Raw genomic sequence first — 25,336 nt, forward strand, 5'->3', positions numbered from 1 at the left:
AAAAAAAAAAAAAAAAAAAAAATCTACAGAAGGGGTTAATCCGTCCTTCCACGTCTCCAGCTGGGGCTCCAATTTTCTTTGTAAAGAAAAAAGACAGATCGCTAAGGCTCTGTATTGACTATTGGGCATTAAACAGAGTCACAATTCAAAAATCGATACCCTGACCCTACCATTAATGAGCTTTTCGAAAGACTCCACTCCACAAAGGTTTTTACTTAGCTGGAGCTTCACACTTGGCCTATAACTTGGTCCAGATTAGTGAGAGAGTTGAGTGGAAGACTACCTTCCATACATGGTGTGGACACTTTGAGTACCGGGTCATGCCGTTTAGCCTGTGCAATGCCCCAGCAGCATTCCAGCACTTCATAAATGATATCTTCAGGGATGTGTTAAACCGCTATGTAGTCGTCGTCATCTTCTCCTCGTGTCCTTGCCACAAACTAAATCTTTTTCCAGAACTGTGCACAAGTGATGGCTCTTTCCATCACTACAGGGAGGTCCTCCTTTGTACAGGTCTCCCCAAAGAGTTGGCAAACAAGCAGGTGCTCCGTGGTCTGCTCCTCACTGCAATCGCATATATTCGTGTCATTAGAGTAGCCCCTTTTAATCATATTAGTCTTCGATCTGCCACTTTGCGTATACAAGTGCTTCAGGCATCACCACGTTGACTGGTCTGTATCAGCCCCTCTGGGAAGGTCCTCCTGGGGTTCCAGATCTATTTCAGTGCATCCAACTGCACGTATTCTTTCATTCCATAACCTCAGTCGTGCCTTGCCAAGCTGCCGTATCCAAAGGCACAACGCTGGTTATAAAACTCTTCCGTGATTTAAGGCGTTTGATTTCTCCTGTGTGGCCATATAATGGATGCCTTGGATCTCCCATCTGCCATGATATTTTCCTCTGGCTTTCTACCTTCCTCCTGAGATCAGGTAGTGGAATGCCAGCCAGTAAGTACAGGCTGTCCTTTGGTGTTGGCTTTAGACATCCTGTTATTCCATGACAATTGTTGTTTAGACCAGAGTCTAATTTCTTAGCATGGACAGATCGTTCCCACACTGAACATGCATACTCTGCTATGAAGTAGCACAAGGTAATAGCATTGGCAAAGTAACTGAATTGGCTCCCCACTTTGAGGTGACCAATTTTCAGAGGACGTTGTTACGGGTGCTAACTTTCCCTTTCATCTTATCTATATGTGCTTTGAAGGGAAAAGTGTCCGGTCCAATGTCACCCTCAGGTAGACAGGGTGTGGACGATTAACCTGTGGGATTCCATCCTAGGTGATGTTTAGTTCCACTTGGCTTCTTGGTGGCATAGGTGAAAGGCCATCACCTGTGTCTTGGTCAGGTTGGCACGAAGTTGGTTCTTACTGTAATAAATTGAGAGGTTGCTCAGTGCACATGTTAGTTGATTCTTGAAAGCAGCAAAGTCCTTCTGTGACATGATATATAGATCATTGGCGTATATAAAGCTCCTCCTATTGTTGTGTATGGACTGGTCATTGCTATATATGTTGAAGAGGGTTGGTGCTAGAACAGTGCCCTGTGGGAGGCCATTTCATTGTCTCTAGCACAGGGTTTCTCAAACAGGGGTTGCCGCTTGTGTAGGGAAAGCCCCTGGCGGGCCGGGCCGGTGTGTTTACCTGCCCCATCCGCAAGTCCGGCCAATCACAGCTCCCATTGGCCGTGCATCGCTGCTCTGGGCCAATGGGAGCTGCTGCAAACTGGGGGTTTCCTACACAAATGGCGACCCCTGTTTGAGAAACCCTGGTCTAGCCGCTCCGTTTCTTGCACAGTTCTACATATAAACATCTGTCCTTCAGAAGAGATCGGATGAGCTGCGTTCGGTTGTAGTCGTGTCATTTTGTAGACTTTGGCAAGCAAGTTTTGGTGGTTGACTGTGCTATGTCGTCATGTCTCTGGACAACCACCTCATCTTTTCCACCAGTCAGGCCCATGATCAGCAAGTCTGCAGCATCCTAGGACTTCGCCAGCACCATCGATACGCGAAGCCTGAAAAATGCAAGTTGGACCAGGATCCAATATCTCCCCCAAGGAATTAACCATGGACCCATGCAATCATTGAGGGATTTTCCAACCTAGTTACTCCTCTGACTGTCCTTCAGCCAAAAGGAGTCCAGCTCACCAGAGTCTTTGGAAGCCCAAACCACCTTTGATCAAATAAAAGAGTAGTTCACCACAGCCCTCATCTTGGTTCACCCAGATCCTGCTAAACCATCCATGGTGAAGGCTGATGCAGCCAATTTCGCCCTGGGTGCGGTACTGTCCCAACTGGTGGGTCCTGACGGTTGACTTCACCCATGTGCCGATTACTCTCGCAAGCTAGCCCTAGCAGAGAAGAATTATGATATCTGGGATAAGGAACTCTTAGCTATCAAGGCAACATTTGAGGAATGGCAATGCTAGAGGGGGCCAGGTTCTCTGTCCAAGTGCTCACAGATCACAAGAACCAGGAATATCTTCCAACAGCCAGACACCTCAACCAACAACAGATCCACTGGTCCCTCTTCTTCACCTGGTTTAACTTCATTGTCACCTAGCACCCAGGAGCAACAAATGGGAAGGCCAGTGCCCTGTCCCGTAAGGCCGAGTACCTGCAAAGGGGTGAGAAAACTCCCTTTATGATTCTAAAGGAATCCAACTTCATCAATGGCACAGAAGATGAAGCCTAATGGAGCCCATTCGTACCTTGTTACCCAACGACCCCTTTGCTGCTCAGATCCTCCAGACTCTGGAGAACGCTGACTCCCCACTAGCCCCCAGGTTCAGGTTCCAAGATATGGTAGAGGACCCCAAGGACCATAGCTATGTCTGGAAACGGCATGTCATGATGCACCCCTTGCAGGGCACTTCGGCCACCTCAAAACCTGGAACCTAATCACAAGGAGTTTCTGGTGCCCAGGCTTACACACCTCAAAGAAGAGCTACCTAAGATCCTATGCCCAGATCAAGTGCCCATGCTAAAAACTTGGCCTTTTCCAGACCATGCCCATCCCACCTCAACCATAGGCTACCGTTTCCATTGGCTTTATTGTGGAGCTGCCGCCTTCCCAGGGACATACAACAATCTTAGTCGTAGTCGACCTCTTAACCAAAAGGGCACACTTCGCCCCCGGCCGCGCCATCCCCCTGCCTCTGCCTGGAATACATTTTTCAGTTCCATGGATGGCCATCAAGCATTGTGTCGGACCTTGGTTCTTAGTTCATTTCCCGGTTCTGGCAAGAGTTTCTAAACCTTCTGGTGACTGAGCCTCTCCTCTCAACTGCCTACCCATCCACACACTAATGGACAAACGGAGCAGGTCAACCAGATTTTTTAACCAATCCCTGCTCTGCATCTTGAACGATTATCATGACAATTCCCATGTGCTAAGTTTGCTTACGATAATGCCACCCATGCCTCTACTCAGCAAAGCCCGAATTTTGCCAAATATGATTTTCACTCTCTACTTTCTTCCGGATGTCCCCACGAACTCTCCACTACCAGCAGTCAGAGATCTAGCTACCCATCTCCACCAGGTACACCAGGAACTCAAAGAGCACTTACAAGGAAGCATATAAATGTCATTTTGATTGGGATCACCCAGCTGTCCCCAACCTTTCCATAGGAGAAAAGTCTGGCTGTCCACCCACAATATTAAATCTGCTCACGCCGCAGCCAAACTGGACCACCAATATCTGGGCCCTTTCAAGATTGAGGCATGAATCAACCCAGTAACATTCAGATTGCAATGACCCAAGTCCCTGAAGATCCGCCCTGTATTTCATGTCTCCCCTCTGAAGCCATACACAGAGAATCCATTCCCACATCACTCCAGCCCTCGGTCTCCCCCTGCCCCTGTAACAGTCCAAGGGCATGACGAGTGTATAGTTCGGCAAATTCTTGACTCTCCACTAGTCAGAGGGCAGCTCCGATAGCTGGTGGACCCGGAGGGTAACGGCCCAGAGGAGCAGTCCCGGGAACTGGCAAATCACATCCATGCCCCAGATCTATTGTAGGCATTTCACAGAGACCACGCCAAGAAACCAGTCCTGGTGGTACCTTGAGGGCACCCTCAATGGAGATGGTACTGCCAAGAGTAAGGCCCTCGCTGCACCTGCTCAGTACTTCTAGTGCCCTAACGAGTCAACTAGGCTGTCGGACAGACCACCCTGCCTGAGTGGCTGAGGAAATCAGCAGTCCGGTTCTTAAACCTAGCAGCAGCAGCTCCTCGCTGGCTGCTCAACATACATGCCCATGGCCTCTCTGCCTCCCTGTGCTCCTCTCTCCAAGCCCTGCTCGTGCTCTGCTCCTCCACCGTTCCAGCCCAGATCCTGCCCTGCCTCCAGTCTTGTTCCCATCCGGTTCCAGCTCTGCTCCTGCCTTCCCTGACTCCTGGTAAGCCAGTTCCGACCCTTGGCTCTGGCATTCGGACTCCAACCACTAGGCCTGACTGCCTACAACCTGGTCCGCTGACAGCATGAGGGGAATGAGGTGTGTTGCGGGTGGCGTGAAGGGAGTGAGGCGTCTCAGGGGAGCAAGGTGCGTTGTGGGGCATAAGCTTTCGGAGGTGGGGATGGAGTGAGATGGAGGCTTGGGGGGGAGTGAGGTGCATTGGGGGCGAGGGGAGCGAGGCAGTGGGGTTGGAGCGAGGTGTGTTTGTGAGGTCCTGAGGGGAAAGAGGTGTGACGGGCGGACTGAGGGAAGCGAGGCGCAACGGGAGGCCTGGGAATGGAGTCAGGTGAGGGCCTGAGGGGAGCGAGGCAGTGGGGTTGGAGCAAGGAGTTTTTGGGGTCCTGAGGAGAGGAAGGTGCGTCAGGGGGCCTGAGGGGAAAGAGGTGCGACAGGGCAGACTAGGGGAAGCGAGGTGCAATGGGAGGCCTGGGGGCGGAGTCAGGTGAGGGCCTGAGGGGAGCGAGGTGCATTAGGGGGAGGGACTAAGGGGAGCAAGGTATGATGGGGGGGACAGGGAGGAGAGGGAGGTGGGGCACCTGAGGGGAGTAAGGTGCATTGGGAAGCGAGGTGCATTTGGGGGGCATGAGGGGGAAGTGAGGTGTGTTTGGGGGGAGGGGGAGCGAGGTGTATTCAGGAACGGGGGGGCAAGATGACATTTATTGGGGGCAGATAGTTGAACAAGATGTATTGGGGGACTGGGGCAAGGCGCGTTCCGTGCGGGGGAGCAGCTATCATTGGGACAGGGAGTGGGTTAAGGTGTATTGGGCTGAGGTGGGTTTGGGGGAACGAGGTGTCTTCAGGGGGCAGGAGGAACAAGGTGTGTGTGGACACACACATCCAGGCAGACACATGACACACCTATGTCTGACTCTCCTCTCAATACTGCACCAAGGGCGGGCGGGGGTCGCGGGGGGTCTCTGCCGAAAGCCAAGAACTAGCCGACCATCGTGGTGCTTGCAGGATGTTTGTACAGGAAATAGTTTAAGAGATGGAAAATGTCGAGTGGCATGTTCCAAAATCGCTGGAAATGGGGCACGGCACCTGCGGCAGGGCGGGTCGCAGCCGCCTCAAATCACGAGTGCAAACGATCAGCCCCTTTCGACCCAGGCCAGCCCTGCGTTTTCAGTTTGGACCAGCCTCAACAAAGACCAAAGAACCCCGAGAAAAGACTCCGAACAGGGGACCCTCGGGGCCGAGCTGAAGTTAACTAAACGCCTTAGTTATGAGAAGAGACCGAAAGTCTGGGACTGTAGAAGGGAAAAAGACGGGGTACAAGATGGCATCCATTACAGAAACAGCAACACTCTGCCAGCGTGAGCGTCTCTTGCAAAATGGATCCCAGCTCTCTGGACGGACTGACCGTTGGGTGAGAGACTGGAGGGAACTTGGGAATAAATATAGGCTCTAGACTGGGTTTTATATTTTTCTTTGATCTGTAACTGGAGGTTCTTGGAGACGCATGGTCCCCAATCTATATTCCGCATCCCATGGGCTCCACACTCCTGAAACTGGAGATTTGTTCCGAGCAGGGTCCGCACCTGTGCGGTTGCTCTTGTCTTGCTCCAATCCGAGGGTATAAAGGACAGTGCTGACTGACGTCCCTCCAGTTCATCCCTCACTGCAAATCAGACGAGATCCGCAGCAGAAGGGAAGTGGAACACAGTCAAGGACCACATTCTTGGACAACAGGGAAGTATCCTCCATTTCTTCTTCGAGTGCTGGTCCCAATGTGTATTCCACACTTGAGTAATTAGTGAGCAGTACTCAGACAGGACAAGGGTGCAAAGATGTAGTTGGGCCCGATGTCTGTAACGCCTCTGTCCCACTAGCTGCATCTGCAGCCTCAAAGTGGCGATGCTGAATTTGCCCCGTCTGGGGAAAGGCGATGTGCCAACGGATAGTGAAGGAGGATGCAGCCAGAAATTCATTTAGTCTCTGAGCAGACGTTTGTCCCAGTGTTCGTTCTGCTATAACAACAAACACCCAAAGCGGTTTTCTAACTGGTGGCGTTGTTCCCTGCAGGTGGAATGCCAAAGCTCATCTGATGTCGAGAGTGGAGTCTCCCATCTTCCTTGGAAGCATGAGGTTTAGGAAAGAAAATTGGTGATCAAGCACGTTGATTCACGTGGAACTCATGTTAGGGATGAATTTCAGATGGAGGCGAAGGGAAACCCTCTCCTTATGAAATACGGAGTACGGCGGGTCTGCCGTAAGAGCTCCTAGTTTGCTCACCCTTCTGGGACAGCGACTCAGTAGGTGACCTTCAGGGAGAGGAAGGACATGGAACAAGTGGCCAGTGGTTCATAACCAACGGGAAGGCTCTAAGGAGTCCTCTTGGGAATCTGACTGTTGTTCGGTAATTAAAAATAGAACAGCAGGAGAATGGAAGGCGCTAATTGCTGCAGGTGGACTCACAGCAAGCTAGAAGAAAGGCCCGACATCTTGAGATGAAGGATGTAGTCAAGAAGAGCAGGAAAACCCACCAACCCAGAGGTCAAATAATTCCATTGCATCCAGGTGAAGAAATGTCTCCATTTAGCCAGACCGCATTTTCTAGTGGACTCTTTTCTGGTTCAATTAAGAATAGATTGGATGTTTTCCAAACATGAACGTTCTAGGTCTGATGCCCAGGCCGTAAGGTGGAAGTGGTCTGGGTTGTGGGGCGTCTGGCTGTGCCGTTCCCCTGGGTCAACAGGTTGGGCAAGGGTTGGATGCTGATGGGACGATGTGCCACCATTTGCAGAAGGAAGCTGTCTGGGGTCCATGGTATGCAATGAGAATGACTTGAGTTTTAACATGATGAATCTCAGTGCCTGTGGTAGTAGCGGGAGGGGAGGAAAGGCGTATCTCAGTGGGAGAAGGGTGTTGCTCTTGCAGCCCTTGCCCATAGCAGCCCTGGAGCGATATAGAGCAAATTTCTTGTTTGTCTGGGATGCCCACAGGTCCCAGGATGGCATTTTCCTCTGGGTGAATCTCTCGTTCAGGCCGGAATTGTGTAAGTCCCATTCATGGTCTGTGGAGACGTGTCTGCTGAGATTGTCCGCCAAAGAATTCTGTGCCCCTGGTAGGTATGTCACCAAGATCATTGTGCAGCTCCTGACGTACCAGTTCCATTAGTTGATGGCCTCTACACACAGAAGAAGGGATCTTGCTCCACCTTGTTTGTTTACATAGGAGACAGTCGTCATGTTGTCTGACGTTATTTGGACATGGCTGGATAGAATCAGTGGGAGGAATGGACGGCAGGCGAGGCAGACTGCTCTCAGCCGTAGCCGACTGATATGCACTCTGGACAAGGGGTCCATGTGCCCTGTGCAGGGTGATTGTCCACGTGCGCTCCCCATCGGGTGTGAATGCAACAAAAGGGACTCCCTCGCGCACTGGCTCTGGGTTTGTCCACCAAGCCAAAGAAGCCTCGAGCTTGGCTGGAATTTAGGCCAATAAGTTTAGGCTTGAAATTAAAGGCAGGCGTCTAGGCATCAGAGCAGTGAAGTTCTGGAACAGACTCCAAAAGGGCAAAAACCCTAACTTGTTACAAGACGGAGCTTGATAAGTTCACGGAGGGGGTGGTATGACGAGATTGCCTACAATGGCATATGGCCCTGTCCCGACTGCTATTAGCAAATACCCTTAATGGCCAGAGATGGGACACTAGCTGGGGAGGGCTCTGAGTTATTACAAAGAATTCTTTCCCAGGTGTCTGGCTGGTGGCTCTTGCCCACACGTTCAGGGTCTAACTGATCACCATATCTGGGGTCGGGAAGGAATTTCCCCCCAGATCAGATTGGCAGAGACCCTGGAGGTTTTTCCACTTTCCTCTGCAGCATGGGGCACGTGTCACTTGCTGGTTTGAACTAGAGTAAGTGGTGGGTTCTCCGTAACTTGAAGTCTTTACATCAAGATTTGAGGACTTCAGTAACTCAGCCAGAGGTTATGGGTCTATTACAGGAGCGGGTGGGTGAGGTTCTGTGGCCTGTGAGGTGCACGAGGTCAGCCTAGTTGACCATGATGGTTCCTTCTGGCCTTAAAGTCTATGAATCTATGAGAACTGTTACACTGATGTTCATGTCATCATATCAGAGAGAGGACTGCAGACAACAAGTGGAGCCTGGCAAACGGCATGACCCAAGTACACGAGGCCATGTGGCCTAATAGGGAAAGACAGCCTTTGACTGCGGTTCATGGTTTGAGCGTAACTTTTCTTATCAAGTTGAGTTTCTCACCATTGGGAGGTAGGCCCTTGGTGAGATCCAAACTAGGGTAGCCCCCATCAAGTCTATCGTCCTTGTGGGAGGTGAAGTGGACTTTTCTTTGTTTATGTAGACTCCCAGGGATGCCAGGAGAGTAAGAATATGATTGGTGACTGACCTCCTGACTGGATTTGCCCGTTAGTAGCCAATCATCCCGGTATCACTGGGAAGACCTTCGTGAAGACACTCGGTGCTCTGGTTAGTCCTGAAGGACTCTGAACTGGCAGTGTTCTTGCCCTATCAGAAACTTGAGAAACCTTCTGTCCGGCTGATACGTGTCCACATGAAAGTAAGTATCTTTGATGCTGAGAGCCACGCACCACGCACCCTCGTCTAAGGGGAGGATTATTGATGCCAGCGTAACCATTCGGGGTCTTGGCTTGCTGTCGAAGATTGAGAATGAGCCTCCAGCCTCCATTTTTCTTGGGAGCAACGAAGAGTGGGGGGTAGAACCCCTTTGCCTTGAGGCTCCATGAGCAGCACCTGGTGGAGAGAACCCAGCTGCTGACGGAGAATCTCCTTGGGACAGGGAAGCAGGGCGAGAAACTCAATAACATAGCCCAAGTGGATTATCTCTAGCACCCACTCATCTTTGTTGGTACTGCCCGCCAGTGGTGTGCAAAGAGGGCGAGATGGCCACCGAAGGCTTGGGAGAGGGGAGGGAATCAATAGAGCTACCCAACGATAGAGCTATCTCAAGCGTCCCATCAAAAGAAACCCTGGTGGGCGGGTGGGCTTGAGCAGTGGCGGCTGAGGTGGAAGAAGCCAGTGATCTCTGCCTGTGAGCCCTCTGTCGTTTACGTGGCGGTTCGTAAAGGTGCTGGGGGACGGGGACATGGCTGGGCCTGGAGCTGTGTTCGGCGTGTTCCCTCTTCGGGGCTAAGGCCCAGGGAGCGGAGGGTCCTAGAGTCCTTCAGGGAGTGAAGTGATTCATTCATCTTCTCATTGAAAAAATAAGATTCCTCAAAGGGCGCGTGCTCAGTGGCTTTCTGGACCTCCCTGGGGAACCCTGAAGCATGAAGCCACAACTCATGTCTCATGACAGCGGCTGTGGCAATGGCTCGAGCGGCACCCAACGAGGCCAGTAACGACGGCTTAGCCACCTGCCTTCATCGATGAGGGCTTGGAATTGGCCCTCGGCCTCCTGGGGGCGGTTTATCTTTGAGCCCCACCAATGTAGCGGAGTTTGTGAAGTCGCGTTTCGCCAACAGGGGCTGGTAGTTGGTGCTTCAAACTTGGAGGCTGGTAGATGAAAATAGCTTCGGCCCTGAGAGGCCAAGGCGTTTATCACCCTGGTCAGACGGAGTTGGCTTGGGGGGACTGTAATCCGGACGGTTCTCTGGCTGCCTGTACCACCAAGGAGTTCAGCGCTGAGTGGGTGAACAGGAACTGGGCCCCTTTCAGTGGAACCAAGTTCTATTTTTCTGTCCTTTTCAGGGGATGGGCACAGGAGGGCCTAGCGGGCTCCAAAATGGCTTCCTTCCAGGAACCTACACTGTCTGTCGTGGACCTCCTCAAGAGGGATCTGGAGCTCGGTCATGAGTCTCTGTAAAAGCTCCTGGTACTGCCTGTAGTCATCAGGCAGGAGAGGGGATGATGGCATATTTGCCTCATTGGGGGAGGAGGATGACACCCCCGTTAAAACCGTCGAAGCCAGTTTGATTTCCTCCTCCCCACGCCCCGACAGAGCCTGTGGTACCATCTAGGGGAAGGTCCAGAACGATTCCTGCTTGGATCTCAAGAGCCCCAATAAGGTCAATATGATGGGTCAACCGGCTGGGGGAAAGGGAGTCCCCCAAGGCATTGGACATCATCGGTCCCTTTGGTAGTGGATGGCTCCAAGACATCCTAGAGGTTCTGTCTGGACTGATCTCTCTCTCTGAGGGGTTGAAGTCTTGTGCAGGTGGTCAGATTCCTCTGGTGAAAAAGTCAGCGGTACCGGAGGAGGGATGCGCCGACCTGCAGATGTAGTAGGGTTTTCAAAGTGATTTCTTCTGGTGTAGAGATGTCTCTGAGGAGAACTGGACTGATAACAGAGGAGACAGCGGGTATATAAAAGCTAAAAATATTCTCCGGAGTAGTAAAGGTCTCAGTTTAAGCTGGAGTACGGGGGGTACTGGAGGTTGGTGCCGACAGAGCTGGTGTGCCCAAGGACGGATCCATCATGGACTGAGGCAGTCCTGTGGAAGGGAAGTCCAGGGTGGAACTCCCAGACGGAGCCGTGGGATGCCGATCCTTCAGTCTAGGAGTTGGAGGTGGAGTTGGTACCGATGGATCCTTCCCCTTTCACACCGTCCCTTCTTGCATGGAAGATTTAGGCAGCTCTAAGCACTTAGGAACCGTGCGCAAGGACTCTCCTGACGTGGACCGAGTATGGGGGGGCGGGAATCTTTTCTTTTAGAGGCTGTTCTGGAAGGGAATCCATCCTTGTATCTACTGCAGCCCTGAGTTTCTGAAGTACTGGTACCCTGCCCGGCCAGCGTGACCTCTCAGCGAGGTCGCACTGTGCGGAGGACACCCAGTGTACTTTACAAAATGGCGTCCGCCATGTGACCACATGGAGGAAACCATTTTGTTTTGGTACAAGTGGCCTTGCGGGTGTCTCTACTACATCACTGATGGCCACGCCCATTACGCTCATGAGAGGGTTTCCTGGGTTTAACAGACCCGGTCTCAATCCTGGAGCTCAGGTGGCCGCTCACACATTCCCGGAATACCAGGCATGCCGGTACTTCTGGGAATGACGTGTGCCCGCCCCCACCTGAGTGACCTCGCATGCAGTCGTTCCACACCGCGGGGGGGGAGGTGGTGCCATTTTGAGGCATGCGCAACCCCGCCCCCGGCTGGCGTGACCTCACACGCACAGTGTGTGTACAAGATCGGGCCGCGTGAGGGGTGCCATTTGGAGGAGCGCGTTGCCCCGCCCCCGCAGGCGCGAGCTCCCATGCTCCTTAAAATGGCGCCCGCCATCCAATACTGGCTTTGTCTCAGTGTCGGATGGGGGGCAAACCCCCAAAAGAGGACTGCCCAGTTCAAAACCAGATAGGCAGCCTCCCTACTAGGTGCTTGAGGGGCGCTTCCCACAGTCTGAGGCGGCTGCCTGTGGGCCTGGATCCGATTGCGGGCTCCAGGCCTTCAGACATTGCTGCTTCTTCCCTCCCTGAAGAAGGGAGCTAACGCTGCACTTGCTGAGCGTCTCGGAGACCACCCTGGTGTTTGTCGCTGCTGGAGACGGAACGGGGGCAGGCAGCCCGGTTCTTAAATCCCGAGACTCTGCGGGGAGAACTAGCCTACGAACCAGTAAACGAGTACGGCGACGGAACGACGTACGCGATCGATACCTGCAGGTTCCGAAAGAGCAAGGATCGCTATGGACACCGAGACCGCCGCACGGCCTGAGTCGGAGTCAAGGAGAAACTGGAGGGGCGCCGGTCCACCCTGGGGTCCGAGCACGAGGAGGACAACGGCGCGGGCGTCGACCAACGGACACCGCTGGCCGTCAGCCACGTGTGGAATACACATCGGGGACGTCGACACAGCAGCCGTGGCTGGGTTCGGGCTGCGGGGCGATAAAACCCCAGGCTCTGAAATCCCACCACGGGGTGTCTACACAGCAACGTTCAGCCCAAGCCCCCCAAGTCTGGGTCAACTGACCGGGCTCTGAGACTCAGTGTTAGGGGTTTGTTATTGCAGTACAGCCGTATCCATAGGGACCAACCTGGCCTCGCCAGTCCTGTTCCTTGCCCCTATCCTAGATCTTTATCGTAAGCAGCGTTCAACAAGCTTATATGCGGTTTTACGCTGGACACAGCCAGGCGCTTTGCACTCAGGACATAAGAGCGGCCATATTGGGTCAGACCAAAGGTCCATCCAGCCCAGTGTCCTGTCTTCCGACAGTGGCCAACGCCAGGTGCCCCAGAGGGAGTGAACCTAACAGGTCATGATCAACTGATCTCTCTCCTGCCATCCATCGGGACAGTGTTGAACTGAGGGGAAGCTGGCGACCTGGGGCGCCCTCTCTTCCCACACAGGTTGATGCACTCGGCTGAAACAAGGGGGTGGGGGCGAATTGCCAGCCTGCATTGGGGGAGAGCGGGCAGCAGAGCTGGGAGGGTTCGCCCTGGTAGGCACGGACTAGGCAGGTGGTAGAGAATCACCTGGGTAGCTCGGGTGGCCCTGAAAAGTGTCCCAGTGTGATGGGGGAGGCAAGGGGAGTGAGGTACATTTTGGGGGGGGGAGGGCATGGGTGGATTGAGGTGTGTTGGGGGAGTGAGGTGTGTTTTGGGGGACAGGGAGAGCGAGGTGGCTTTGGGGGAAAAGAGGTGTCTTTGGGGAAGGTTTGGAGGCGTGGGGGGGGGAGAAGTGTATTTGGGGAGGGTGGGGGGAGAGATGTGTTGGGGGGGTCAAGGTATATTGTGGGGACCATGGTGTATTCAGTGGGAGCGAGGTTTATTCAGGGGCTCCACGGGGGAGAGTGAGGTGTATTTGGGGAGACCTGGGGCAGCATGTATTCTCGGAGGGTCGGGGCAGAGCAAGATGTATTCCAGGAGGTCCGGGGGGGGGGGGGCTAGCAAGGTGTATTTAGAGGAATCCAAGGGGGAGTGTGGTATATTCAGAGGTCCGGGGGGGAGGGCAAGGTGTATTTGGAGGGGTCCAGAGGAGTGTGGTATATTCAGAGGTCTGTGGGGGCTAGTGAGGTGTATTTGGAGGGGTCGGGTGTGTGTGTGTGGGGTACATTCAGAGGTCGGGGGAGCGAGGTGTATTCGGAGAGGGTCGGGGGGGGGCGTGGTATATTCAGAGGTCTGGGGGGCCTGGTATATTCAGAGGTCCAAGGGGGGAGCATTGTGTATCCGAGGGGCGTGGTATATTCAGAGGTTGGGTGGGGGGGCTAGTGAGGTGTATTTAGAGGAGTCCGAGGGGTGAACGAGATGTATTGGAGAGGTCAGAGGGGTGTGGTGTATTCAGAGGTCAGGGTGTAGTCAGAGGTCGGGGGCATGGTGTATCCGGGGGGCATGGTATATTCAGAGATTGGGGGGCGTGGTGTATCGGGGGGGCGTGGTGTATTCAGAGGTCGGGGGGCGTGGTGTATTCAGAAGTGGAGGGGGCGTGGTGTATCAGGGGGGCGTGGTATATTCAGAGATTGGGGGGCGTGGTGTATCCGGGGGACTGTCACTCACTCACCCTCGGAGCAGTACTCCCCCCTCCAGCCGGGCAGGCAGACGCGGGCGCCCAGCTCGTCGCAGGCGTAGTGCCCGAAGGGGTCGTCGCGGGGGCGGCAGTAGTCGGAGCAGCCCTCGCCGTAGTAGTGCTCGTCACACAGCACGTGGTAGGAATAGCGCAGCTCGCTCTGCTCGCCCAGCTGCACGTCCTGGGACCAGTCCTCACCCACCGCCAGCCGGCGCCGCGTGGCCAAGCGGCTGATCAGGTTCTGGGCGTCCTCTGAGGGGTTGGAGGGCGGGGGGGGGGGGAGGGAAGAGGAGAAACGGACGGTCAATGAAGAGCCTGGGAAAAGCACAATGCTTCCCCCCTCCCCCCTTCCCTGCAATGACCCCCCTCTCTCATGGGGCAGGGCCGAAAACCGGGCCCTTCAGCACAAAGGGCCTGAGCCAGACACCACTGAAGTCAAAGGGCCTTGGGACGAGGCATAGACATTGCTCACTTCAGCTGAAGGAGGAGCTCCATTAGCCAGCAGCGGTAGTAAGGCCATTATCCTCTATACGGACCAGCCACTACAGGGAAACACAGAATACTGACCCAACAGGGTAATGGCCTTTGCTCCCTACCCAGAGGAGGGGTCACTCTTAAAGAGGAGTGGGCCAAGTCCTTTAACAGAGTCCGAGGACAGGAGGGACCTCTGCGATCATCCGGCGTGACCCCCAACGTAACAAGGCCAGAGCACTTCCCCTCGGACCTAGAGCAGATTGTTTCGTAAGACACCCACAGGCTTAAGTTTAAAATAGTCAGGGATGGAGAATCCACCTCGACCCGTGATCAGTTGTAGCAATGGGTAATGCCCCTCACTGTTGAAATTGTGCATCGGATATTCCCGTCTGACTATTTCCAGCTGTAACTTCCAGCCGTCAGATCGTGTTTGACTTTTCTCCCCTAGACCGAAGAGCCCTTGATTAAATATTTGTTCCCCCTGTAGGTGCTGATAGACGGGGATGAAGTCACCCCTGAACCTTCTCTTTGCTAAGCTAAATACATCGAGCTCCTTGAGTCAGGCACGACCAGGCAGGTTTTCTAACCCTCTGATCATTCTCGTGACTCTTCTCTGACCCCTCTCCAATTCATCAACATCCTTCTTGAACGGTGGGCACCAGAACCGGACACAGGATCCCAGCAGCGGTCGCCCCAGGGCCGAACACAGAGGGGAAATAACCTCACTGCTCCTCCTCGAGATTCCCCCGTTTATACATCCCGGGATCACCTTGGCTCTTTTGGCCCCAGCGTCGCACTGGGAGTTCATGGTCAGCCAATTATTCGTTGCCCCCACCCCAAAACGTCTTTCAGAGTCACTGCTTCCCAAGAGAGAGTCGCCCAAATTCTTTCCTTTCTAATTCCCATAATGAACTCGCTGCACCAGCTCCCCTCACTCCATTAGCTTAAATCCCGGCCCCCAGGCACGTCCCAGGCCCCAGCCCACCCGGGATCCCTTCTCCATCCGCCACCCCACTGAGTGCCCCCCACCCGCCATGAATCTGCCCAGGTGGCAGCTGCTTGCCCTCTACCCAGGCAGACAGAATCATAGCGATGTGGGGCCGGAAACCATCTAGTCCAGCCCCCTGTGCGGAGTCCGGACCAAATAACCCTAGACCAGGCCGGACCGGTGTTTGTCCAGTGACAGGAATTCAATAACCTCCCTTGCAAGCCTACCCAGGGCTTCCCTCCCCTGAGAGCTCCAAATATCTACCTTCAATCTCCCTCGCTGCAGATTAAACCCATTTTTTCTTGTCCTCCCTCCAGCGGACATGGAGAACAACTGATCCCTGTCCTCCTTAGAACAGCCCTTCATGGATTTGACGACTGTTCTCAGGTCCCCCCTCAGTCTGCTTTGCTCCAGACTAAACAGGCCCCGTTTTTTAAACCTCTCCTCCTAGGGCAGGTTTGCTAAACTTTGGATCCTTTTCGTTGCTCTCCTCTGGGCTCTCTTCAATTTGCCCACGTCTCTCCTAAAGCGTGGCGCCCAGAATTGGACACCGTCCTCCAGCTGTGGCTTCCGCAGTGCCAAGTAGAGCGGGACAGTTACCTCCCGTGTCTGACATACGGCACTCCTGTTAATACCCCTCAGAACGATATTAGATTAAAACTGCATCACACTGTCGGCTCCTATTCAGTTTCATATCCACTAGATTTCCCCCCGTTTCTTTTTCAACACTGTTATCCCCTAGCCAGTTATTCCCCAAGCATTTGATTTTTCCTTCCCCAGTGAAGTATTTCACACTGGTCTCTACTGAATTTCCTCTTGTTGAGTTCAGACCAATTCTCCAATTTGTCCAGGTCGTTTTCAGTTCCAGTCCTATCCTCCAAAGTGTTTGCAATCCCTCCCAGCTCGCTGTCCTCTGCAGATTTTATAAGCATCCTCTCCACTCCATTGTCCAAGTCATTCATGAAAATATTGAACTGTACCGGCCCCGGGGCCGACCCCTGCGGGACCCCACCAGTTACACCCTCCCAACTGACAGCAAACCATTGATAACTACGCTCTGAGCACCGTCTTTCAACCAGCTGCACACGCACCCGATAGTCGTTCCATCTAGACCCACACTTCCCTAGGCTGCTTAGGAGAAGGTCATGTGGGAAGGTGTCAAAAGCCTTCCTAAAAATCAAGATACATCACATCTAGTTTTACACACACACCCGGATCGAGTAGGCCCGTGACTCTGCACACACCTCACAGATGGGGCCAAGTAGGTGTACCCACAGCACATGCCCCCCACCCAATTACACCTCCTCCCCTCACAGCACCCCACCTCCATCCACCTGGGACCCCGCCTTGTCCCCACTCCCTTGTGATCCGTGACACTAGTGCCAACCTGTAAGGGGAAAGAACAATGCCCCCTTCTTGCCCCACATGTTTCGGGGGAGGAGCCGACCCAGCCCAGGCAGGAAGGGGGTCAGACACTGCCTTTGGGGGAGAGCCTGTGTCCATTTGCCATTCCCATCCGTGCCTGAGTTCCCGCCGCACCCCCTTCTCCAGCACTCGCTCTCCTGCTTCCAGCGCCCCCACAACACACACCCAGCACCCCTCCTCCCCACCCAACCCCTGATCCTTACCCCCTCCTCCCCACCCACCCAATTCCCACACCCCTCTCTCCTCCTGCACCTCTACCCCCACACCCAACCGCCACACCCAACACCTTTGGAGAATGTGGGAATGTCTTGTAACATTTTAAGGAACAGCGTGTGATGCTGTTTACCCACTGCCTGGGAAGGGGTCAGTGCCTCCTCTGGGGGATTAGGGGGATTGAGGGACATGTGTATAACATCTCTGCCTGAGGCTGTATCCTCCCTGCCGAGCCTAAACTGGCATAGCTCCCTAGTGTAGACGCAGCGTATGCGACAGAAGGAGTGCTGGCCTGTATGGTAGCACCAGCTCCCCGACTGACAGTAGCCAAACCACCAGAAGCACTGTGTGTCTCCACTGACGGCTGTGTTGGCATAGCTAAGTTGGCTGGGGGGGGCAGTGGCTTTTTCATACCCCAGACCGACAGAGCTATGCCAGGCTACGTATTATGACTCTAGCGTGGCCCGAAAGTGCCGTCGAGAACTGAAGGGAACCCACACAGATGAATGGCAGATCCAGGGACTGGCATAGGAACCCTTCACCCCCAGCCGCCCAAGAAAGAGAAGAGCTGGGATCCAACAGGGGTGAGGACAGAAACATAAGCGGGACCAGGCCTAGGTACAGAGACACAAGGTGGCTCCCAGGGGAGCATGAGATATCAGGGCAGCTGCTTCTGCCCAGATAAACTCTGTCTTAAGCTTGGCTTTTCCATGCACACCTCAGAACTCTCCGAGGCTAGATTCCTGATGACTAATCAATGCTCCATTGTCCTGAAAAGGTTGCCTGGTCTCGCCATGCGTACGCCCTAGGTGCCCGGCTCCCTGAAGGGGTACAAGTGCCTATAGGAGTCTGAACTCTCTTGATAGAGCATCCGGGCAGAAATGAGGTCCCAGAGTTTTGGGAAAAGCTATGCTCAGGGCAAGGCAAGACCTAGTGGTCCTTCTAAGACAGTGGTTTTCAACCAGGGGTACGCATACCCCTAGGGGTACACAGACGTCTTCCAGAGGGTACATCAACTCATCTAGGTATTTGCCTAGTTTTACAACAGGCTCCGTAAAAAGCACTGGCGAAGTCAGTACAAACTAAAATCTAATACAGACCACGACGTGTTTATACTGCTCTATAATACTACACAGTCACTGAAAAGTACAATATTTATATTCCAATCGATTCATTTTATACTTACATAGTCAAAATGAGAAAGTCAGTGATTTTTCAGTACTAGTGTGCGGAGACACTTTTGTATTTTTAGGTCTGATTTTGTAAGCAAGCAGTTTTTAAGTGAGGTGAAACTTGGGGGTACGCACGATTAATCAGACTCCTGAAAGGGTTACAGTAGACTGGAAAGATTGAGAGCCACTGTTCTAAGGGAATGGATGAAGGCCAGAGCACTGGACTCATATTGATCCATGACAGCTGGTGGCAGTAGTGGGATACTGGATGCACCAGTAGTGTTTTGCATCCAGTGACCACTATAGAAAAAAAAAAAAAAAAAATCAAACCACCAAGGTTAGTGAAAGGAAACAGTAAGGCAAATGGTGTGGAAGACTGTAGAGCTGTACAGAGCAAGAAGGTAACCACTGAACAGTTAAACAGGGCACAGATGGCTGCACGGCTAGAGAAGGACAATTGGGCAAGAACCATGGTCCAGACCCAGAAGGGGTTCCGGGTGAGCAGCGCAGTTTGAGAGCAGAGAAGAGGGGAGAATCGGAGAATGCCCCAACACAAGAGCTGGAACAGCAGAGACCGGGGCTGACAGCAAAGGAGCTTCAAATGGAGGCACCGACGCTGGAGACAGCCAGGTCCAACATGCTGCGCAAGAACAAGACGCGCGAGCGCGCTGCACCCAAAACACGAGTCATGACAGAGGGACGCATGCACCGGAAATCAAGGCACCAAGGAGCAAGAGGCCGTGTGGAACCCCAGCTGGGGAGATCTACTCCACAGATACAACATTACTGCCCCACTTGGAGGAGGATGGGGATAGAGATGCCTTCCTCGCTGCCTCGGAGACTGCTTACGTCTGAATTGACCCCTAGGACAAGGTTTCAGCCGGAGCGTGCAGAAGACCAGGGGAGGGACATATACGGAGGTTGCCACCCCGGTGGGAGAACAGCTCCACCAATGGGGTACAGGTGCAGGAGTCACTTCTCTGGAGACTTTGTTGGGTTAGAACAATTCCACCCAGTGTGGCCCCCATGAGTTTAAAAGATTGGATGGTTTACATGAAGGTGGGAGGCTTTTTTGAAAACACCTGCTCCAGGGAGTCTTTTGGGGCCGTCCTCCGGCTAGCGTCGTACAGGAGATCAGACCAGATGATCACAACGGTCCCTTCTGGCCTTGAGATCTGTGAAAATACGGTTAGTGGCTCAGAAGTCTAAGGATCTGTCGCAGGCTGATTGGCACATGAGTTTGTGGACAGTACATCCAGTTATTAAACAAGACTCAAAGGGGATTGGCCTAGGCATGGGGTGGGGGGTTGAGGAAGCACCCCAGATGTGGGATTTGGGCAAACCCAAACTGGGAGGGGGCAGCTGACCTGGGTAGCCCCCGGATCCCAAAGATCTAAGCTGCAATATCTGCAGAAGGATGGGGCATAACGGGGTGTACTGCCTGAACCTCCGTTTCCTGGGGCCTGCCCAGAACCGAAGGGTTAATCCATCATCAGCCCAGCCAGGAAGGCAGCCGGTACCTTAGCTGCGTGAGTGACCGCGCGGGAGAAAGATGTTACTCAGCCAGTGCTTCTTGTGCATAGGATCTGCTGGTAGATAAGTCCCCACTCCACACACAGGTGCACGCACCCTGTTATACTCTCCTGGCCCCAGACCCAGCTGATCCCCAAAGGGAGCGAAAGGTGGGAGATATTCGGGGGACAGTGGGACACTGGAGCCAATCCCCACGTAGCAAAGCCACATCGAACACTGCAATCTGGGGCAGGATCCGCGTGCGAAACCCCTGCCCCGCCCGGCAGCACAGGAGTTCTGGGCAAACTCCGGCAGTGCTGTAGGTGGGGGATCCTGGATGAGACCCCTTTTGCTCTACTTTTCGGAAGGGACGCTGTAGCTTTGAGCGGATGCAGCGTTCTTGGAGCCGCATTGGTCCCAGAATACAAGACCAGCTAGGTGAGGTAACCGGAGCTTTAAGGCACAGTCCAGCCCTTCTTCTGGTACAAACCAAAGGCCTGGGGCAAGCACTGAGGGGAGCCACACGGACAGACTTGGAGGTGTCAAGCAGGTGGGAGGGAGGGGGAACTTTTCCACCCCCTACCTGCCACACAAGGGAAACGCTGGTAAGCTCACAACACCTCCCCGTCTGTAGACAAATACCTGACCTGGAGTGGGGCAGAGGAAGGACCCCCACCCAGCTCCGCCCAGAAGGCATAAGTCTCACCAGGTGAACTCCCTAGAGCCTGCATCTGTGACCAAGACAGTTACTTCCCTGCCTGCCTGCACTGGGGAAACTGAGGCACAGCTGAGCCTTGCCGCAGCTGGCCGAGCTTGCGCGGGGACTGCCAGAAGTCTGAACCCTGTCAGGGGGTGGGGAAAGCCCTGGAGAAGGGTAAAGCAGCTAGGAGGCCGCTGCTGATGAAAGATCTTTTCACAAGGTGGCCACGGCCGTGGTAGGTTCTCTTAACCCAGAGGCCCTGAATCACAGCGCATTGGGGGGAGACAGTGACTTCTGCCCAAGAGAGGAAATGGGGTCCTGGCATATGCACCCCTGCCTTACCTGACCCTGGGACACCCAGAGCCACAGCTGGGTTAAGTCCCGCTCAGCAGGGGGACAACCCTTCCCTGCTCCCCTCCGCAAACTATTCCAAGGGGCGCTTCCTGGCCCACCCTCGCCTGCAGCGCTGACGGCTGACACCTGGAGGAATGGGAGGAGATAGCAGCAGGGTCTGATTTCCGCCTCAAACCCGAAGGCTTTAGGGGGGCAAAGGGGTGTAGAGGGGAGGGCATGAAAGCTCCCCATGTGGCCCTTGCTAGCGTGACCTATAGGAGAAGACCTGGGGGATGGATTTGAAATGGCTCTGTCCTGCGAAAATGACAACTGCATGTTGTTTAATGAGTAACAGCTGTTCTGTAAGACACTAGAGATTATCTGGCAGAACGGTTCTCCGGGGAACTGGAGACGTTTGCCCTGGCGTGTTCTGATGACTGTAGGAGAACGCTAAGCTGGGGGGAGAGGTAGATACGCTGGAGGGTAGGGAGAGGGTCCAGAGTAACCTAGACAAATTGGAGGATTGGGACAAAAGAAATTGGATGAGGTTCAACAAGGACAAGTGCAGAGTCCTGCACTTAGGACGGAAGAATCCCAGGCACTGCTACGGACTGGGGACCGACTGGCTAGGCGGCAGTTCTGCAGAAAAGGACCTGGGGATTACAGTGGACGAGAAGCTGGATATGAGTCAGCAGTGTGCCCTTGTTGCCAAGAAGGCCAACAGCATATTGGGCTGTATTAGTAGGAGCAGTGCCAGCAGATCGAGGGAAGTGATTATTCCCCTCTATTGGGCACTGGTGAGGCCACACCTGGAGTACTGCGTAGGGTTACCATACGTCCGGATTTTCCCGGACATGTCCGGCTTTTGGGGGCTCAAATCCCCAAAAGCCGGGCATGTCCGGGAAAATCGGGAGGCTCGGCCGGGGCCTCTTTGTCTGGGGCCGGGGCCGGTGTGGGGCCGGGGGCATGGTGCCGGGCCGGGAGCCGGGCCGGGTGCGCGGTGCCGGGCCGGAGGCCAGGCCGGGCCAGGGTCGCAGGGCCGGGCCGGGAGCCGGGGGTCCGGGCCCGCGGGGCTGGGACCCGGGGGCGCGGTGCCGGTCTGGGCCCGCGGGGCCGGGAGCCGAGCCGGGCCCGCGGAGTCGGGGAGCCGGGCCAGGCCCGCGGAGTCGGGGAGCCGGGCCGGGCCCGCGGGGTTGGGGAGCCGGGCCGGGGTCGGGGAGCCGGGCCGGGCCCGCGGGGCCGGGGAGCCAGGGGGTGCGCCGGACCGCCGGGGGTGGTCGGCCGGGGCCAGAACCCCAGGGCCCGAGCCGACCCAGGCTGGAGCCGCCGGGGGGGCCAGCCTGGGCCGCGCCTCCTCCCCCCCACACCCCCCCTTACCTGCTTCAGGCTTCCCACGAATTAAATGTTCGCGGGAAGCAGGGGAGGGGGCGGAGACTTTGGGAGGGGCGGAGTTGGGGCGGGGCGTGGGCGGGGCTGGGGGCGGGGGCGGGCCCCCAGGGAGTGTCCTCCATTTGGAGGCACAAAATATGGTAACCCTAGTACTGCGTCCAGTTTCGGGGCCCCCCCACTACAGAAGGGATGTGGACAAATTGGAGAGAGTCCAGCGGAGGACAATGAAAATGATTAGGGGGCTGGGGCACATGACTTACGGGGAGAGGCTGAGGGAACTGGGGTTATTTAGTCTGCAGAAGAGAAGAATGAGGGGGGATTTGATAGCAGCCTTCCACTACCTGAAGGGGGGTTCCAAAGAGGATGGAGCTCGGCTGTTCTCAGTGGTAGCAGATGACAGAACCAGGAGTAATGGTCTCAAGTTGCAGTGAGGGAGGTCTAGGTTGGATATTAGGAAACACTATTTCACTAGGAGGGTGGTGAAGCACTGGAATGGATTCCCTAGGGAGGTGGTGGAATCTCCATCCATAGAGGTTTTTAAGGCCCGGCTTGACAAAGCCCTGGCTGGGATGATTTAATTGGGGTTGGTCCTGCTTTGAGCAGGGGGTTGGACTAGATACCTCCTGAGGTCTCTTCCAACCCTGATATTCTATGAACGCAGAATCCCAACTTCAGAGTAGGTTCGAACTTCCCTAGATCACTGCGGGGGGGAGGCGAGGGGGCGCGATCGCACTCTGTTCCAGAAGAGAGGTGAAGAACGGGGGAATTGTTTGTGATCTTTTTATGAATGATGCGTGACTCAGTTTACCCACTGAGTGGAAAGGGGCCAGTTCCTACTCTGGCGGCACTGTGGAGTGAGGCGGGGCTAGATGTCAGGCAGACAATGGCGGTCTCTGGGATAGACCTAAAAAAATGAATGGAATCCACACAGATGAATGGAAGATCCCTTCGTCCCAGCCGCCCAGGAAAGAGAAGAGCTGGGACCCAGAGGGTGGCAGGGTTGAGGACAGAGATGTAAGGGGTACCGGGGCTGTGTTAAGAACTGGACGAAGACATAAGGTGGACCCCAGGAGAGCATGGGATATCAGGGCAACTGCTTCTGTCCATATAGACTGTCTTAAACTTGGCTAAAGACTCTTCGGTGCTGGATTTCTAGTGACTAATCAGTGCTCTGTTGTTCTGAAAAGGCTCCTGGTCTCACCACACACATGCCCTGGGTGCATGGCTCCCTGAATGGGTACAAGTCTCTACAAGAGTCTTATCTCGGCTGCACTCTCAGTAGAGCGCCAGGACAGAAACAGGGGTGCCAGAGATGAAGGCCCAGTCTGGGAGTCGGAGAGGTGCAGAATTCACCTTTGGGAAAGGCTATGCTCAGGCTTGGTAAGAAATAGGGGACTTCCTAAGAGACCATATGAAGGCTGAAGCAATGATAGATGTAGATCTATGACAGCTGGTGGCAGTAGTAGGATACTGAATGCACCACCCACCCAACCCCCACGCCTCCCAGCAAACAACTCTCATAGGAATCGCCAGAGGATTCTGGATCGGAGCGGATGCCCACCTAGCTTGGTATCCCGTTTCTGACAGAAGCCAGCACTAGATGCAACCCAGAAAGATGTAAAGATCCTGCAGTAGCCGAGGGGAATAATCTGCTCCCCACACAGATCTCACCCTGGTCTTTACTAATTACAGATCTTAACCCCCCTCCTGTACACACACTTCTAACCCTGCATATTCTTGTTCTCTACATGAATGTCCAAGACCGTTTTCTCTTGTGCTACTAACGCGGCACCGGTGGGTGGGTCGGCAGCAGTAGGGATGGAACTGGCGATCTCTGGATTTAAAGGCAGGAGCTTTTCCTGCCCAAGCTAAGAGACCCAGCTCCCCGATCAAGGCTACAACAGGCTTTTCCACCCTATGGGTATGCCTACACTGCAAAAAAAGGCGTGTTCTTAACTCACGTGCTTAATTCGCGTTCGCTAACCGGGGTGAAAACAGCAATGAAGACCCAACCAATCGGCTCTAGATTGCCAGGCTTCTCTAACTCCAGCTGCTCACCCGAGTTAAGAGGAGAATGAGAAGTTGCTTACCTTGTACAGTGACTTGTCCATACACACATTCGAGCGGGTGGGGTACACGCACAGCGGTGGAGTTCGGAGTCTTTTGGCCAGAAGCGTCCACACGGCACATTCGTGCCTTGGGGGCTCTCTGTGTTTTTCCCGCAAGGGCGTCTAAAGGCCGAGCATGCCGGCATGCTCCATTCCTCTTCACCGCAGAATCAGAGTTAAAGGGCTCCTGGCACGTGCTTATGGAAGACATCTCAGCGAACTGCAGTCACTTCTCCTTTGAGTCATCGTCTATATGCACATTCCACTGATGCTGGCTTCCGTGCATTGAGTCTAGGAGAATAAAGACTCAAGTATGGGCCTGCTGAACGCAGCTTCCAAGCTGGAGACTTCAGTAAGTACCTAGTGCTTAGTGAATGAATGGATAGCGTCCCCAGTGGCTGCCCTGCTTGTGCGCACGTTCTTTGAGGAGGCTGTTGAGGCTCTGATGGAACGAGTCTTAAAAAGGACGGGGAGTCCTTTGCCCCCTCAAAGCAAGGCCTCGCGTCGTCAGAAATCCACATGGACAAAGGCTGTGCCTCTCATCCTTCCTAGAATGGCCACGAAGGGTCTAGGGGAAGATCTGCATGGCTTCTTTCTTTGTAGACAGGAAGCCGGAACTTGTTTGACATCTCAGGTGTGTAGAACTGGAAGCGTGAGGCTAAGGAAAGAACACGGGTAGGTGGATTTGCTGGTTCAGATGGAATTCTGTGACTACCTTTTGGCAAGAGCTTTGGATGGGTTCTTAAAGACACTGGATAGCTGACTATAGAATAAAGGACCCAGCCGTGCTGGACTCTCTCCTACCCTCCTCACCCAGCTGACAGCTACCCTGAACGCCATTTTCACAGACAATTGCAAGACAGAGCACAATCGTCATTAGTCCATCAGCACTGAAACAATCAGGTTGAGGTCCAATGGGGAAACCAGAATAGGTGGAAACCCACTGATCAGGCCTTTTAGAAATTTCAAGACCACTGGGCGTGAGAAGGTAGATTGACCCTCTATACAGGGAGGAGGTTAAGCGATCACGGCCGAGCGTACCATCAGCGAGAGCTCAGTGGCAAGTTAAGCCATTTGAGTTCCAGTCGATAATCCAGGATCATGGGCATGGATGCCTTCTGAGCGTTCAG

General features: G+C 54.2%; 1 protein-coding gene across 1 annotated transcript in view; it reads right to left on the reverse strand.

Annotated features, from left to right (window-relative positions):
- The window catches only part of DLL3 (delta like canonical Notch ligand 3), a 272,756-nt gene that overhangs the window by 221,720 nt on the left and 25,700 nt on the right, over positions 1–25,336 (reverse strand). Inside the window, exon 4 of the mRNA XM_054009867.1 lies at positions 13,887–14,144. Within this exon, the coding sequence (XP_053865842.1) occupies positions 13,887–14,144 (258 nt within the window). The remainder of the gene's footprint in view (positions 1–13,886; positions 14,145–25,336) is intronic.

The sequence above is a fragment of the Malaclemys terrapin genome, chromosome 20 (genome assembly GCF_027887155.1).
Source record: "Malaclemys terrapin pileata isolate rMalTer1 chromosome 20, rMalTer1.hap1, whole genome shotgun sequence".
Classification (NCBI taxonomy): Eukaryota; Metazoa; Chordata; order Testudines; family Emydidae; genus Malaclemys; species Malaclemys terrapin.